Here is a 15813-nt window from a genome sequence, read left to right as displayed (position 1 = left end):
TTGAACCCTGGTCCTCTGCAAGAGCAGCCAGTACTCTTAACTGCTGAGCCATCTCTTAGAAACTTTTAAAATATTTTATTTTTATTTTATTATTATTATTTTTTATGCATATGAGTGTATTGCCTGCATGTAGGTAAGTGCACCCGTGTCATGCAATGCCCATGGAAGCCAGAAGAGGGAATCAGATCCCTTGGAACTGGAGTTACAGATAGTTGTTAGCCACCATGTGTGTGCTGGAAATCGAACCAGGGTCCTCTGCAACAGCAGTCAGGGCTCTTAATCAATTCGCCATCTCTTCAGCCCCAAGATAAATCATTTTAATGGTACTGACCAGAATCTTTCAAGACTAGCACCTAAAAATTTTATCATTTTGAAGTTTTAGAACATTATGAAACTCCTCAGTAAACAAAATGTAGCTTTTACAACAACTTTGGTGTTTTGCTTTTTTTGTTGTTTTGTGTTTTTGAGACAGGGTTTCCCTATAGTCCCAGCTGGCCTCAATCTTATAGAGATCCACCTGCCTCTACTTCCTGAGTCCTTGGATTAAAGGCTTGTGTCACCAGACCTGGCAACAGATTTGTTTTGAAAGTAGCATTTTTCTAAATCAAAGGAATACACTGAAGAGATGTTGGCCTATTTCTTATAAAAATAGCTATTCAGGATATGTATGGTGGCACCTGCATATAATTCTGACACTTACAAGTTGAGATAGGAGATACTAAGTTTAAGATTAGCCTGGACTACCTAGTAAGACCTGTCTCAATAAGCCATAAAAAAGTTATGCTTCTCTAAGTACACTATAAGTTCACACAGAAAAAGCTGTTTGTTTTCACTGCACCTTATGTGAACATAGATAATATTTCCATGTCGATCTACATTGATCTTTCCAGGAATGCAAGGAATTCTTCTTTCCGTTTCTTTTGTTAAAAGTTTCTTACACAAACAGCATCTATAACAAAAACATTTAAGAAAAAATCTAATGTATTAAAGAATATAGCTGCATACCCAGCATACCAAAGGAAAAACACATTACCTATACAATGTTGCTGCATTATTCTGAGAATCTGGATTGAAGTACTCAGGATCAAACAATCTTTCAATCTTCTTACAAAAAAGTTTACTGTTAAAAAAATGATCAATAAATTATATTCTATGTTTAGTTTATTAGTGTTTTTTACTTTCCCATTTTTTAAAACGTGTGTGTGTGTGCACACATGACTTGTGCATGCACGTGTAGCTGGCAGAGACCGACTCTGGCTCTGGGACTCTTCCTCTATTGCTCTCCACATTTCTTTCTTTCCTTCAAATTGTGTGTATTTCTCTGTGTCTGTGTCGGGGTATGCTCATGTGAATGCAGGTGCCTACACAGGCCAGGAGAGGGCATCAGATCACCTGGAGCTGAGGTATAGGCAGTAGTGAGCCTTCTGAACTCAGGTCCTCTGCAAGAGCAGAGCAGTATGTGTTCTTAACTGCTAAGCAATCTCTCCAGCCCCCCCTCTACCTTTTTTTGACATAGGGTCTCCCTATAGTCCCAGCTGACCTAGAACTCACTATGTAGACCAGGCTGGCCTCCATCTCACAAAGAGCCATCTGCCTCTGCCTCCCAAGTGCTGGGATTAAATTAAGGCTGCACCACCACGCCCAACTCTCCACTTTAGTTTTTGAGATGGTATCTCTCATTGAACCTGAAACTTGCCATTTTGGCTAGACTGGCTAGTCAGTGAGCCCCGGGACCCTCTTGTCTCCATCCCCCTAGTTCTGGGTTTATAGATACATGCTGCTAAGCCTGGCTTTTATGTGGGTGCTGGGGATCTGAACTCAGATCCTCATGCTTACTTAGTAATAACTTTACCTACTGAGCCATCTCCCCAGCCCTAAAGTTAGTTTATAGTGATAAAACTAAGTATTGCCACACTTATACGTGTATAAACTAAGATTAATAAGTCTTAGAGAGTTTCTCTTTGGGAGTTTACAAATTTGATATTCTAAGTAAATAAACCTATTGCTTGATCAAGATTCTTTCTTCTTTTCATTACATATTTATTTATTTTGTGCATGCATGTGTGCGTGCAGGCACTTGTGAAGATAGGTGAACAACTTTCAGGAGTGAGCTCTCTCCTTCCACCATGTGGGTTGTGGGGATCGCCCTCAAGTCCTCAGGCTTGGCAGTAAGCACACTTGCCTTCTCAGCCATCTTGCCAGCTTTTTTGTTTGCTTGAGACAGGGTCTCATATAGACTCAAACTTGCTATATAGCTGAAGCTGACTTTCAACCCCGGACCCTCTTCCCTTTATGCCTTCCAAATGCTGCTGTAGACTAGAGTGCCATGATGCCCACTCTTCTCTCCCATTTTGTTTTTGGACACAGTTTCATGCTATGCAGCTCAGGCTGTCCTTGGACTTGCAGCAATCTCCCTGTATCAGTCTCTTGAGTGTTGGAATTTCGACATGTACCTGGCAAGAATATATTTTCACCATAAAAGAAGCAGATACACATCTGCCTTTCTATTCAAGATTAAAAAAAAAATTTTTTTTTTGGCCTTTTTGAGACAGGGTCTCCCTGTAGGCCCAGATGTCCTGGAACTAACTATGTAGACCAGGCTGGCATTGAAATCACAGACATCCACCTGCCTCTGCCTCCTGAGTGCTGGGATTAAAGGCATGCACCACCATGCCTGGCAATTTTTGAGAATTTAACTTTCTAAGTCTACCAATAACTAGGCATATGAGTTTTAGCAACTTGCTTTTTAAAACTTTGCTTCCTCATCAATAAAATATGGTTAATGGGACCCGTAAGATGGCTGAGTAGGTAAAAGCACTTGGTTCACAGCCTGACACTTGAGTTCAATCCCTGGAACCTATGGTGGAAACAGAACTGACTCCCAAAGGCTGTCCTCTGCCTCCATAGGTTTACAGTGGTATATGCTTGCATGCTCACTCACACAAGTACACAATAACAGTAAAGAAAATAAAGAACAAATAAAAAATACAATACAATATGGTTAATTATTCTACATGCGTAAGGTTTAAGAAGGTTAAATTGTCTCATTATTTTTTAAAATTTTTAATTAAAAAATTTTTAAATTTACTTTTATGTGTATGAGTGTTATGCTTGCACATATGTAAGTGCCTGTGGAAGCCAGAAAGGGAGTCAGATTCCCTACAGGCGGTTGTTAGCTGCCATGTGGGTGCTGGGATTCAAACCCAAGTCCTCTGCAAGAGCAATCAGTGCTTGAAACTGCTGAGCCATCTCTCCAGTCCCATGTTTTAATTTTTTAAATATTTTACTTACTATTTTTATTTTCCACTATGAGTGTTTGGCCTGCATGTAAGTGTACCATGTGTGCAAGAGGGAGAGGGAGGGAAAGGGAGAGAGGAAAGAGGGAGAGGGAGAGGAGAGGGAGGGAGGGTGGAGGGAGAGATTAATTATAGTATAGTCACGGAGGTCAGAACAGGGCATCAGCTCCCCTAGAAATGGAGTTTAGGATGATTGTTAGCTAGGAACTGAACCCAAGTCCTCTGAAAGAACAGCAAGTGCTCTTAACTGCTGAGCCGCTTCTCCAGATCCTTGTATAATGTTTTTAAACAATTCCAGGTATAGTATTAAGAATTATATAAACGATACTTATTAAGCATAATATAATTGAACTTGACATCTCTTAGGTATGTCATTAATTCCATATGCATGTCCTGTTTGCCACAATTTCCTCTTGAATAATATCTGTTGCTCTTGGCTAGAGAGATGGCTCAGTAGTTAAGAGCACTGGCTGTTCTTGCAGAGGACCTGGGTTTGATTCCCAGCACCCACATGTCAGCTAACAACTGTCCCGAACTCCAGTTCCAGGGGATCCAACGCCCTCTTCTGACCTCTGTAGGAATTGTGTGACATGGGTGTACTTACATACATGCAGGCAATGCACTCAGACACATAAAAAATAAATAAAATATTTAAAAAATATATCTGCTGTTCTTAAAGAACAAATACGGATTCTGGATCCCATTCTCATTTTGGGGGTATTTTGCTCTTATGTAATTTCATTTTATCTTATGCCTCTTAAGGGCTGAATTCTTGGACGATCCTCTGCATTATCAATTTCTCTTTCTTTAATGGATTATCCTGATAAGCACATAAAAAAATCTAGTATCACCTTCTTTTAAAATATCCTCTTTTCAGCCTCCTCATCACTAATAACTGCAGCTGAATGCTTTTCAGCAATCATTCAGAGCAAAATATCTAGAAAATGTTTAATCCCACCACTCTGGAGGAGGAGGCAGAGGTAGAGGCAGGTGGATCCCTAAGAGTTTGAGGCTAGCCAGGGCTATATAGTGAGACCCTGTCTTTTTTTTGTATGTGTGTGTCTTTTTGAGACAGAGTCTCCCTATAGCCCCAGCTAGCCTGAAACACACTATGTAGACCAGGCTGGCCTCAAACTAACAAAGATCTGCCTGCCTCTGTCTCTCAAATTCTGGGATTAAAGGTGTGTGCCACCAAGCCTGGCTGAGACCCTGTCTTTAAAAAAAAAAAAAAAAAACCCAAAGAAATTAAATATATCTAAGAATAAATAAGTGGAAGGTTATCTAGTGTTCACCAACCAACCATAAGATTCAGTATTATTAAGATGCTAAAGTCAAGGCTGGAGAGATAGCTCAGCACTTAAGAGTGCTTACTGCTCTTCCAGAGGACCAGAATTTGGATCCCAGTACTCACACTGGGCAGCTCACAACTGCCTGTAACTCCAACTCTCTTCTGGCCTTCATGGGTAACTCCCCCCGCCCCCCACTCCACACGCACACACACAAATTTTTCTTTTTTGTCTTTTTGAGACAGGGTCTTCCCATAGCTGCAGCTGGCCTGGAACTCACTAAGCAGACCAGGCTGGCCTCGAACACAGAGATCTGCCTGCCTCTGCTTCCTCAGTGCTGGGATTAAAGACGTGCGGCACCATGCCTGGCATAAAAATAATTTTTGAAAAATTTGTATTTTTTAAAAGATGTTAAAACCACCCCTAGCTGAACTAGAGTTCAATATGAACTCCCAATTCCAAGAGCTTTGCATGTGCCTAAAAAAAGAAAACAAGCAAGCTAATTATAAAATTTATACTGAAATGCAAGGAACCCAAAATGGTCAGGCAGCAACTGTGAAGGCAAAGCTAAAGAATTTAGGTTAGCAGACACCAAAAATTGTTATAACACTGCTGTAATTTATTTAGAGTGGGTGCTACTTGGGCAGGAGAGATGGTTCAGTGCTTGAGACTGTACATCTGGGGGCTGGAGAGATGGCTCAGCGGTTAAGAACACTTGCTGCTCTTCCAGAGGACCCATGTTCAATTCCCAGCACCCACATGGCAGCTAACAACTCTCCATAACTATAGTTCCAGAGGCTCCAATGTCCTTTTCTGGCCTCTGCAGGGTTTGCATGACACAGGTGCACTTATATACATACGATCAATACACTCATACACATAAAAAAATAAAATATTTAAAAAATAGTGCACATCTGTATTAGGTGGCTCACAACTGCCTGTAACTCCAACTCCAGGGGAATCCAACACCTCTGATCTCTACACACACACACACACACACACACAGTTAATAGTAAAAAAATAAATCTTTTAGAGTGGCTACTACTGACTCCAAGAAGGATAAATTAACAGAATAAACTCAAAAATGGACCTCACCCAGTCACCTGACTGGTGGTAATGGTGACACTGGAGTTTGGTGGGGAAGCGGTGGCCTTTCAATTTTTTATTGGTTTTTGTTTTTTTTAAAAAAATATTTTATGTATTATTTTTTGTGTACAAATGTATTGTCTACATGTGCGTAAATGCACTCATGTCATGCAATGCCCATGGAGGACAGAAGAAGGTGTCAGATCCCCTGGAACTGGAGATATGGATGGTTGGAACTGGAGTTATTGATGGTTGTTAGCTGACATGTGGATGCTAGGAATCGAACCTGGGTCCTCTGCAGGAGCAGCCAGTGCTCTTAACTGGGGAGTCATCTTTCCAGCCCACCTGTTTGTTTCTTTTTCAAAAAAGTTTTTTAGGGCTGGACGTGGTGGCACACGGCTTTAATCCCAGCACTCGGGAGGCAGAGGCAGGCGGATCTCTGTGAGTTCAAGGCCAGCCTGGTCTACACAATGAGTTCCAAGGCAGCTGGGGCTACAGGGAGACCCTGTCTCAAAAAGACCAAATAAAAAAGTTTTTTAGTTTATTTATTTTTATTTTATTTGTATGAATGTTACCCCTGCAATGTATGTAAATGCACCTAGAATAAGGTATATTCTCCTTGCTATGACCTCAATAGCCTCTAAATGATATGACTACTGCTGATCTCATCTTACACCACTTGCCTTCTTATAATAAAGCCTTAATTTTAACACAATTCACTACTACCATAAGCTCATGTTTGTTATACAAAATTATTATATGGCTCAGCAGGTAAAGGTGCTTGCTGCCAAGCCTGATACCTGAGTACTGATCCCTAGGACCCACATGGTGGAAGGAGAGAACTGACTCTGAAAAGCTGTCCTCTGATCTCCACATGCACCATGGCACCTGCATGTACACACAAATGAACACAAAATAAATGTAATAAATATTTTTAAATGATTGCTAATTTCATTAGAACTCACTGACTTTTCAGTAAAATATAATAGAAATAAATTTTATATAGATTTTTAAGAACAAATTTTTTGTAGGAACATAATTTTTAAAAATATGTATTTATTATTTTATGTGTATGTGTGTATTGCCTGCGTGTAGATAAGTGCACCCATGTTATGCAGTGTCTGCAGAGGACAGAAGAGGATGTTGGATCCCCCGGAACTGGAGTTACAGAGAGTTGTTAGCTGCCATGTGGGTGCTGGGATTTGAACCCAGGTCTTCTGCAGGAACAACCAGTGTTCTTAACCGCTGAGACATCTCTCCAGCCCCAGAACATAATTATTTTTTAAATTAAAGTTTTAAAAAATTACCTCCTAAACTTATCTTTTTTGTCTCTTAAATCATCAACTTCATTGTGTGTGAACAGGTCAGCTATACGTGTCAGAAGATTTGCATTAATGCAGTTCATGTTGCATGGGGTAGCTACTATGGCATTCATATTTTTGTGGCAATACTGAATACACTGTTCAACCTGAAAAAAAGCACAGAACATAAAATGCTGGAAACAGTAACACAAAGGATAATATCAGAATACCTTTCCAAACATAAAATTCATTAAAAGTCTAATCCATGTATGGATAGGGTTTTAGCTACACTGTTAAATGGGTAAAATATGTAAACATACATAATTAAATTACATCCAGCCTCTCTTATTTCAAGCAACAAGTCTTTTAAAGGCTGGAGCAGGCATAAATCAGTCTGTACACTACAGTGTACATTCGAATGACTTCCTATAATTAAACTCCAAAGTCTTCATTCCTCTGGGTAACAAAAAATTTCAGCCATTCAATAACTTTCTTGGGGCTCAGTGGTTAAGAGCAGTGGCTGCTCTTGCAGAGGACTGGGGTTTGATTTCCAGCTAACAAACATTTCTAACTCCAGTTCCAGGGAAATCTGACACCCTCTGCTGACCTCTGCTGGACTGTACAACATGGGTGCACTTATACACATGCAAGCAATACATTCGTACAGAAAAAGATAAAAATAATAAACATTTTTTTAAATTAATAAGTTAATTTAAAAAAAGAGAATTTTCTCAGTGGTTGGATTTGCTCCTTTCTTTCTCTCTTTATTTACTATAAGAGTAAAAACAGTTGGATGTGAGGGAGATCTGGCTGCGACATCTGTCACCCCATTGATCGCCAGGGTTGATTCAGCCGATCTGGCTAGCTAGGCGGGTGCCCCCTTCCTCCCTCAAAGCTCCATGTGCGTCCCTCCTGAAGCTGCACCCTTGGTTGAAGAGGACAACCTTCCCCCATAGAGGAGGACAGGTCTTCCGTCACGGGTATCTGAGTAGCTGCGCTCCCCTGCTAGAACCTCCAAATAAGCTTTCAAGAGTGAAAACAGAGCCAGGCGTGGTGGCACATGCCTTTAGTCCCAGCATTTGGGAGGCAGAGGCACGTGGATCCCTGTGAGTTCAAGACCAGCCTGGTCTACATAGCAAGTTCCAAGCCAGTTTGGGCCTACAGGGAGACCCTGTCTCAAAAAGACAAAAAAAAAAAAAAAAAAAAAAAAAAAAAAAGTAAAAATGGGGTAATTATACATTCTTCCAAATATTTTTCTGATAGCATAAAAATGATCTTTTAGTTTCAAATTGCAAAGTTGAAGGAATCTGATTTTTTTCCTGAAGTCCCTGCTTAAAAGTCAATAAAACTAGGTGCTGGAGGAGCAGAAAAAATACTACTTTTACTAGTAAAACCAGCATAATTCAAAACAATAAAATAAGCAAGCCTCCCATCTGCCAACACAGCAGACGTATGCTGCCCTGCAGTTTTACCAGGAGCTAAGATCAAATGTTTAAACATTAACTATAAAATGTCAACCAAGAAAACATAAAATCATTTGAATCGTATGTATGTTTAATGAGACCAAGATTTACTATGTAGCCCAGGTTGACTGCAAACTCACTATGAAGCCCAGATTATTTATTAAATAAAATAGAGTATGTTTTATGTTATAATTTAAATGTATATAAGTATATATTTTATCAGCTATTCTTAAGCAGTAGACAAGTTTCTATGATGCGAACACTAAATTACATTGTTTAATAGCTGGATATTTGTTCTTCATTCTTTGAAAGACACAAAGGGCTGGAGAGATGGCTCAGTGGTTAAGGGCACTGACTGGTCTTGCAGAGGACCCAGGTTCAATTCCCAGCACCCACATGGAGGCTACAAATAGTTCTTAACTCCAGTTCCAGAGCAATCCGAAGCCCTCTTCTGACCTCCACAGCATTGCACCACACGGGTGCACTCACATACATGCAGGCAATACACTCATACATATAAAATAAAAATAATAAATAAAATATTAAAAAAAGACACAGACAAGATATGCCTAAAGGACTTATTTAAGTAGCAAAACAAATGTTATTTTTTTTAGTAGTAGGAACAATCTCTTGGAATGAAGTTAATTCCGTTTAGTCCCTAATACAGGTTGCTTCATTATAGGTGTAACACCCAAATGACAGCCTGTAGACTCAACCCCTTCACAACAGAATGAAATCACTCAATAAAATTACACTCTTGAACTAACAGGTATTTATTAAGAGGTCTTCTTCGCCAGACATTCAAAACAGAAAAAAGCAAAGTCAATAAAGAAGCTTAGATTTTGAAAATTAAAACTTACCAATGAATCCATCTTCAAGAACTCTGAAGAAATAAGAATTGAAATGACATTTCCTGGCTCTAATAAAAAGAAAAAAATAAAATTTTCTTTTGATTTTTAACTCAATCTTCTCATAACAGGTTCCTTCTCACCTTAAAAAGAGGACGTTGCTTTAATAAACAATTTGATATAACCATACTTATATCACAGAGTTTGGATATATAAAAGAACTCCAATGTCAAGTCACAGGGTGTAGAGAAAACACAGTAAGTTTTCCCTGAATTAGATTCATATTAAGTACGAAGACTCCAGCTGAAGATGATGACTTGTGCGAAAGCCACAGTGAGAAAATTTAAACAAGAAAAATTTCTTTTTTTTCTTTTCTTTTTTTTTTGTTTGAGACAGGGTCTCCCTGTAGCCCCAGCTGGCCTGGAACTTGTTATGCAGACCAGGCTGGCCTCAGTCTCACAGAGATCCACTTGCCTTTGCATTCCAAGCACTAGGATTAAAGATGTGCACCACCATGCCTGGCTCACATTTAAACAATTTAATGAAAGCATTTTTTTTAGGGAAGTTATTTCAAAAAGACAACAGTGTTTTCTAATAAATATTTAATTTTAAAAGATTCTGAAAGGTAATAAAAATTTGCTGACAAAATGGTTAAGTTACACACTAGTGGCATACTGAGTCTCCAGGCACACAACCTGACACTATAACTTTAGTAAACCTGTTATCTCCCACTCATTCTAAACTCTTTGTAGGGGAAATCTTTCTTGTAGTAAACCATGATTAACGAAGTAATTCCAATATTTTCCTAAGTAACAGTTCTAGGTTAAAGGTTCTCAAATGGAAATGGTGAAAGAAGAAAATGCTGGTAGAAAAGCTTCTTGGGAAATGGTATCTAGGACACGCCATCCATTAAGAACCAGTGGCCGAATTATTAGAGATTTAATTAAACATTCTGGTGCTTTTCCTGATTAGAATAAAGATTGTGCTGGGTGTGGTGGTGCACACCTTTAGTCCCAGCACTCGGGAGGCAGAGGCAGGCGGATCTCTGTGAATTCAAGGACAGCCTGGTCTACATAGTGAGTTCCAGGACAGCTGGGGGTATTGGGAGACCCTGTCTCAAAAAGACCAAATAAATAAATAAATAAAATAAAGATTGCTTCTATAAAAGTTTACATTTGCAGCAGTAATTTAAGCTAAAGATAACAGAATAAATAGCTTTTTTTCTCCGTTTCTTTTACCCTTACTATGCATATAAATATGCCGGAGTAAACAAATTTCCACGTCATAACTAGACAACCTGAAATCTGGTGTCTGGTTGGAATTTTTGATTTAACAATCTTAGAATTTGAATTTTTACTTAAGAACTAGAAATTGATGGGCCTGGTGGCACCTGCCTTTAGTCCCAGCACTTGGGAGGCAGAGGCAAGCAGAGGCAGGGCAGACCCTGTCTCCAAAAGACAACAACAGCAACAACAAAAAGAACTAGGACTCTTCCCCATTAGTTTGGTCATTATAATATAAATTATAAATGTGAGAAATGATTTTTAATACTGTCAATAGAGATTTAGTAATGAGTTTTTTTTACTTATTTGCTTATAATGCTAAAGATTGAACACAAGCATTCCTGAATATTAAGTAAGCATTCTACTATGAGCCATACTCCCAACCTTTAACAAGTGTTTTAAAATACTCATGGGAGCCAGAGATGACTTGTGGCTAAGAACACCTGCTGCTCTTCCAGAGGACCCACATTCAATTCCCAGCACCTCAACCATCTGTAACTCCAGTTCCAGGTGATCCAACACCTTCTTTTCACCTCTGCAGGCACTGCACGCTTGTGGTTCACTTACATACAATGCAGGCAAACACTCACACTCACAAAATAAAAACAGTAAATTTTTAAAAGATTAAAAAAATAAAATATTCTGGGGCTGGAGAGATGGCTCAGCAGTCAAGAAAACTGGTTGTTTTTGCAGAAGACCTGGGTTCGAATCCCAGCATCCGCATGGCAGCTAACAACTGTCTGTAACTCCAGTTCCAGGGCATCCGACAGCCTCTTCTGACCTCCACGGGCATTCGACCTCCACGGGCATTGCATGACACAGGTGCACTTACCTACATGCAGGCAATACATGCATACACATAAAATAAAAAAAAGTTAAAAAAATTATTCTGATATTGCTATTCTAATGCACAGGCTTTTTTATATAAGTCTGCTCCCATTGAAAGATTACTTTTTTAATTAATATTTTAGTGTACAAATAATAGGCTTCATCACATTTTCATATATATGTGTCACTTAACAGCATTTAGAACACTGGTTCTCAAACTTTTAGTCTCTGGACCCCTTTACAATCTTAGAAACTAAGAATCCTAAACAACTTTTGCTTATATGCATTATATCTACCAATATTCACCATATTAGAAATTATAAACAGAGAAATTTAAAAAACTAATTCAGTTTTTTTTTCCTGATTTTTTTGAGACAGGGTCTCCCTGTAGCCCCAGCTGGCCTGGAACTCACTATGTAGATAGGCCAGGTTGACCTTGAACTCACAGAGATCCACCTGCCTCTGCCGCCCAAGTGCTGGGATTAAAGGCAGGTGCCACAACGCTCGACTCTAATTCAGTTTTTTAAAATATAATAATCCTATTACATGTAAACATATTTTTGTGAAAAATATCTATCTTCAAAATGAAAAAAACATTAGTGAATGTCATTTACTGACATTCTTTGCAAAGCTCTTCAATGTCTGACTTAACAAGACTGCAAGATTCTCCTATCCATTTCTGGATTTCTTTTGGAGACAGGGTTCACTCTGTAGCCTAAGTTGTTGTAGAACTGGCTATGCAGCTCAGGTTGGTCTGGAACACATGTCCATATTCCTGTCTCAGCCTCCTGAGTGCTGGGATTACAAGCATGAACCACCACCCTGGTTCCACATCTGTTCTACACTCAATTTATGAGTAGCTGCTTTTGTTGTTACACCAGAATTTGACAAATATCTTCTTTTTAAAAAATTTGTTTTAATTATTTTTATTTTTGTGTGAGTATATTGCCTGCATGTATGTAAGTGATGCATGTCATGCACTTCCCTCAGAGGTGAGAAGAGGGCATCGGCTCCCCTGGAACTGGAATTGTGGACAGCTGTTAGCCGCCATGTGGGTGCTAGAAACCAAACCCAGGTCCTCTGCAAGAGCAGTCAGTGCTCTTAATCACAGAGCTATCTCTTCAGCCCAACAACTAGTAGTTTATTAAATGTTAAGTGAAATGAAATCTGAAATCATATCAATGAAGTGTTCCTACTTTGCTAAATTTTGCACTTTGAGTGGATCATCACCTCATGCCTGATTTCTTTTTTTCTTTAATATTTTATTTATTATCTTTATGTGTATGTGTGTATTGCCTGCACGTAGGTAAGTGCGCCTGTGTCGTGCAATGCCTGTGGAGGACAGAAGAGGCTGTCCGATCCCATGGGACTGGAGTTATGGACAGTTGTTAGCTGCCATGTGGGTGCTGGGATTTGAACCTGGGTCTTCTGCAAGAACAGTGTTCTTAACCACTGAGCCATCTCTCCAGCCCCCTAATTTCTTTTTAAATGTTGTATATTGCTTATTTGGAAAATACTGGCTCATTGAGTTATGTGGATCTTCTAAATATTCAGACATTTCATTGTAAAAATAGGCATTTAAAAAATCAAACTTGTGCCAGGCGTGGTGGCGCATGCCTTTAATCCCAGCACTCGGGAGGCAGAGGCAGGCGGACCTCTGTGAGTTCAAGGCCAGCCTGGTCTACATAAGTGAGTTCCAGGACAGCTGGGGCTACAGGGAGACACTGTCTCAAAAAGACCGAAAAAAAAAAAATCAAACTTGTTAGTATGACCACTAGTCATAGCTCATTAGAAAAGTCAGTTTGGAGAAGCTGCCAGTCACACAGAAGCAGCTAAGTTTTCCAAAACTCTAATTCTCACTTGGATTTTGTCACCGGTAACAAATACTATCAGCTATTTTCCTTAAACTCATTTATGAAAAAGTGTCCCAAGTACCCAAGTATGCACAATCATAATTTCTGAAAGTTGCTTTCCCAAGTACAAATGTTTTTCTGCTTTTAAAAGGAAGCTGGTTTAGCTCATGACTCAACTGCAGGAATGCTTTTTCCTCAAGACAGCCATGTACTTTTGTACATCAGAAGTGCATTTTACCTTTATGAGCATTCTAAAGGATGCATAACCAAGGTCTGAGATTTAATAAAGAACATTCTTGTGTCAGGTGTGGTGGCGCACGCCTTTAGTCCCAGCACCTGGGAGGCAGAGGCAGGTGGGTCTCCGTGAATTTGAGGCCAGCCTGGTCTACATAGTGAGTTCCAGACCAGCTGGGGCTACAGAGAAATCCTGTCTCAAAAAGACCAAAAAATAAATAAATAAAATAAAATACAGAAGAACATTCTTAAGTGGACCTACATCTTTTCTTTCCCTTTTTCCTTTCAACTATGAGTGCTTGGTTTTAAAGAATATGATGGCACAATTCCCTGTCTCTGCTTTAATTTGGGCTAAGACTCTGACAGTTTTTCACACCACTGCTTTTTCACAATCTGAGCAAACCTTAGCATAATAATAATAAAAAATGACATCTTGGTATTATCATGCAGATTATGGTAGCCTTGTAGGCCCTCTAAAGGAGTCTCCAGGATCTTTTCTTAAACAGATGAGGCACCAGTTTCTATAATATGAACATAAATACTAATATTCAAATAAATATCTACATTTCAGTTTTGACTTGAAACAGTTACCAGGGGACATACAAGTTTCACTACAAAATAAGCAAGATTGTCCTTTACCTAAAGTGGGTATCTCACAATCTTTATCCTCCTTAATGTTCCTTTTAACATATTTTATCAACCAGTTGAAAATGTGAACGTCACAATGAACTGAAATGTCCACCTCTTCCCAGCGCTGCGCATCCATAGATAAATATTCAGCAAAGTACTTCATTTCTGATATCAAAAGATCTCGTGGGCAAATAAAATCTTCTTTCAAGTTTTTTGCTTCATCACATACATGGATCACCATGTTTGGCCTTCATAAAAAATGTTACATAGAAATGAAATTAGAGTTTTAGAAGGGGAGTCAAGAACATGGACATTTAGTGGCAGTAGAACAGGTGTTTCTGAATATTTAGACCACAAAATCAGTTTTATAGGTTTAACATTCAGAATTTCCCAAGTCTTGTCAACTGATTATATCTTAGATTAGAACTAATTTTAGCAAGCTACTCACTTCATAAGGGAAATAAAATATGTTACTAAAGGGCTAGTAATTTACATGGCTTCAATTTTAGTGTTCAACTTTCAATTCCCAAAGAACAACTGAATACTACGCTTTAATTGTAGTGAAGAACACGCAGCAACACTGTTACCTGACTATGGTACGGGGGGGGGGGATAATGACTAAACACCATATTCCTATACTTATGAAAAAGGAAACATAACTAAGATGTTTCTTTGAAGAATCAAATCAGAAATTAGTTATTTTTAGTTATTTATATATTTTAGGTATTAGTTATTTTTTAGCATCAAAAAAGTTTGTCTGTAGGTATTCATTAAATATGTCAATGAATATAGTTAAAAGAATTCCAAAGACTTCAATATGCTTATTTATAGCCTAAAGTAATTTATTAAGTTAATGTATTAGAAAATTTACTTCAAAAACTACATACTCCTTGAATCTCCCTGCTTTGAAAATGATGCATTTAGCTAGATGTGGCAGCTCATGTGTGCAATCCCAGTATATGGACGCCTGCTGCAGTAGGACTGCTATGAGTTGGAGGCTAGCCCATACTCTACAGTGAGTACTAGGCCACCCTGGGCTACAAAGTGAGCCCCTGTTTCATAAAACTCCAAAAGTCAACGAAAAAAAAAAAAAAAGAGGACCGGGGATAGAGCTCAGTCAGTGTATCTGAGTTCTAGTCCCAGAACCCACTTAAATAGCAAGATGTGGTTGGGCATGGTAGCACATGCCTTTAATCCCAGCCCTCGGGAGGCAGAGGCGGAGGATCTCTGTGAGATCAAGGTCAGTCTGGTCTACATAGTGAGTTCCAGGTCAGGGGAAACCCTGTCTCAAAAAAAAAAAAAAAAAAAAAAAAAAAAAAAAGCAAGAGGTGATGGTATGCTCAAAAAAATGTTGGCTGGCACCTGAGGAGTGGCACTCAAGGATGTCTTCTGCCCTGCACACACGCAACCACACATATTCATGTGTACTCACACACACACACACACACTCACAAACACATACACACAAATCAGTGTGATGCACACTGCCTTCAGATCACAGCAGAAAGGAAATAAACGTGAAGAAATACAGTGTGCAACAGATGTGCAAATGTGAATTACTCTGTTTAATTTATACACTGCAAAAACAAAAAATTGTTTTATATGAAGTTGGGCTATAAGAAAAAGGATTATAATCAATGCTGTGTCAAAGTGAAAAGAGGACCTGCAAGATGTCTTGCAGGATAAAGATACCTGTAGCTAAGTC

The 15813-nt window shown here is 39.0% G+C and overlaps 1 protein-coding gene across 3 annotated transcripts in view; it reads right to left on the bottom strand.

The window, feature by feature from the left end:
• The window catches only part of Kiaa1841 (KIAA1841 ortholog), a 75801-nt gene that overhangs the window by 41067 nt on the left and 18921 nt on the right, over window positions 1-15813 (bottom strand). Inside the window, exons 6-10 of one of the 3 annotated variants that reach the window (XM_008844479.3) lie at window positions 14118-14356; window positions 9293-9351; window positions 6976-7136; window positions 1034-1120; window positions 839-949 (exon numbers count right to left, since the gene is read on the bottom strand). In XM_008844479.3, coding sequence (XP_008842701.1) covers window positions 839-949; window positions 1034-1120; window positions 6976-7136; window positions 9293-9351; window positions 14118-14356 — 657 coding nt within the window. The remainder of the gene's footprint in view (window positions 1-838; window positions 950-1033; window positions 1121-6975; window positions 7137-9292; window positions 9352-14117; window positions 14357-15813) is intronic. The other 2 variants (XM_008844480.3, XM_017800966.2) reach the window with 2 other exon arrangements.

The sequence above is a fragment of the Nannospalax galili genome, unplaced genomic scaffold (assembly GCF_000622305.1).
Source record: "Nannospalax galili isolate Female #2095 unplaced genomic scaffold, S.galili_v1.0 scaffold682, whole genome shotgun sequence".
NCBI lineage: Eukaryota > Metazoa > Chordata > Mammalia > Rodentia > Spalacidae > Nannospalax > Nannospalax galili.
This window is presented reverse-complemented; position numbering and strand designations above follow the sequence as displayed.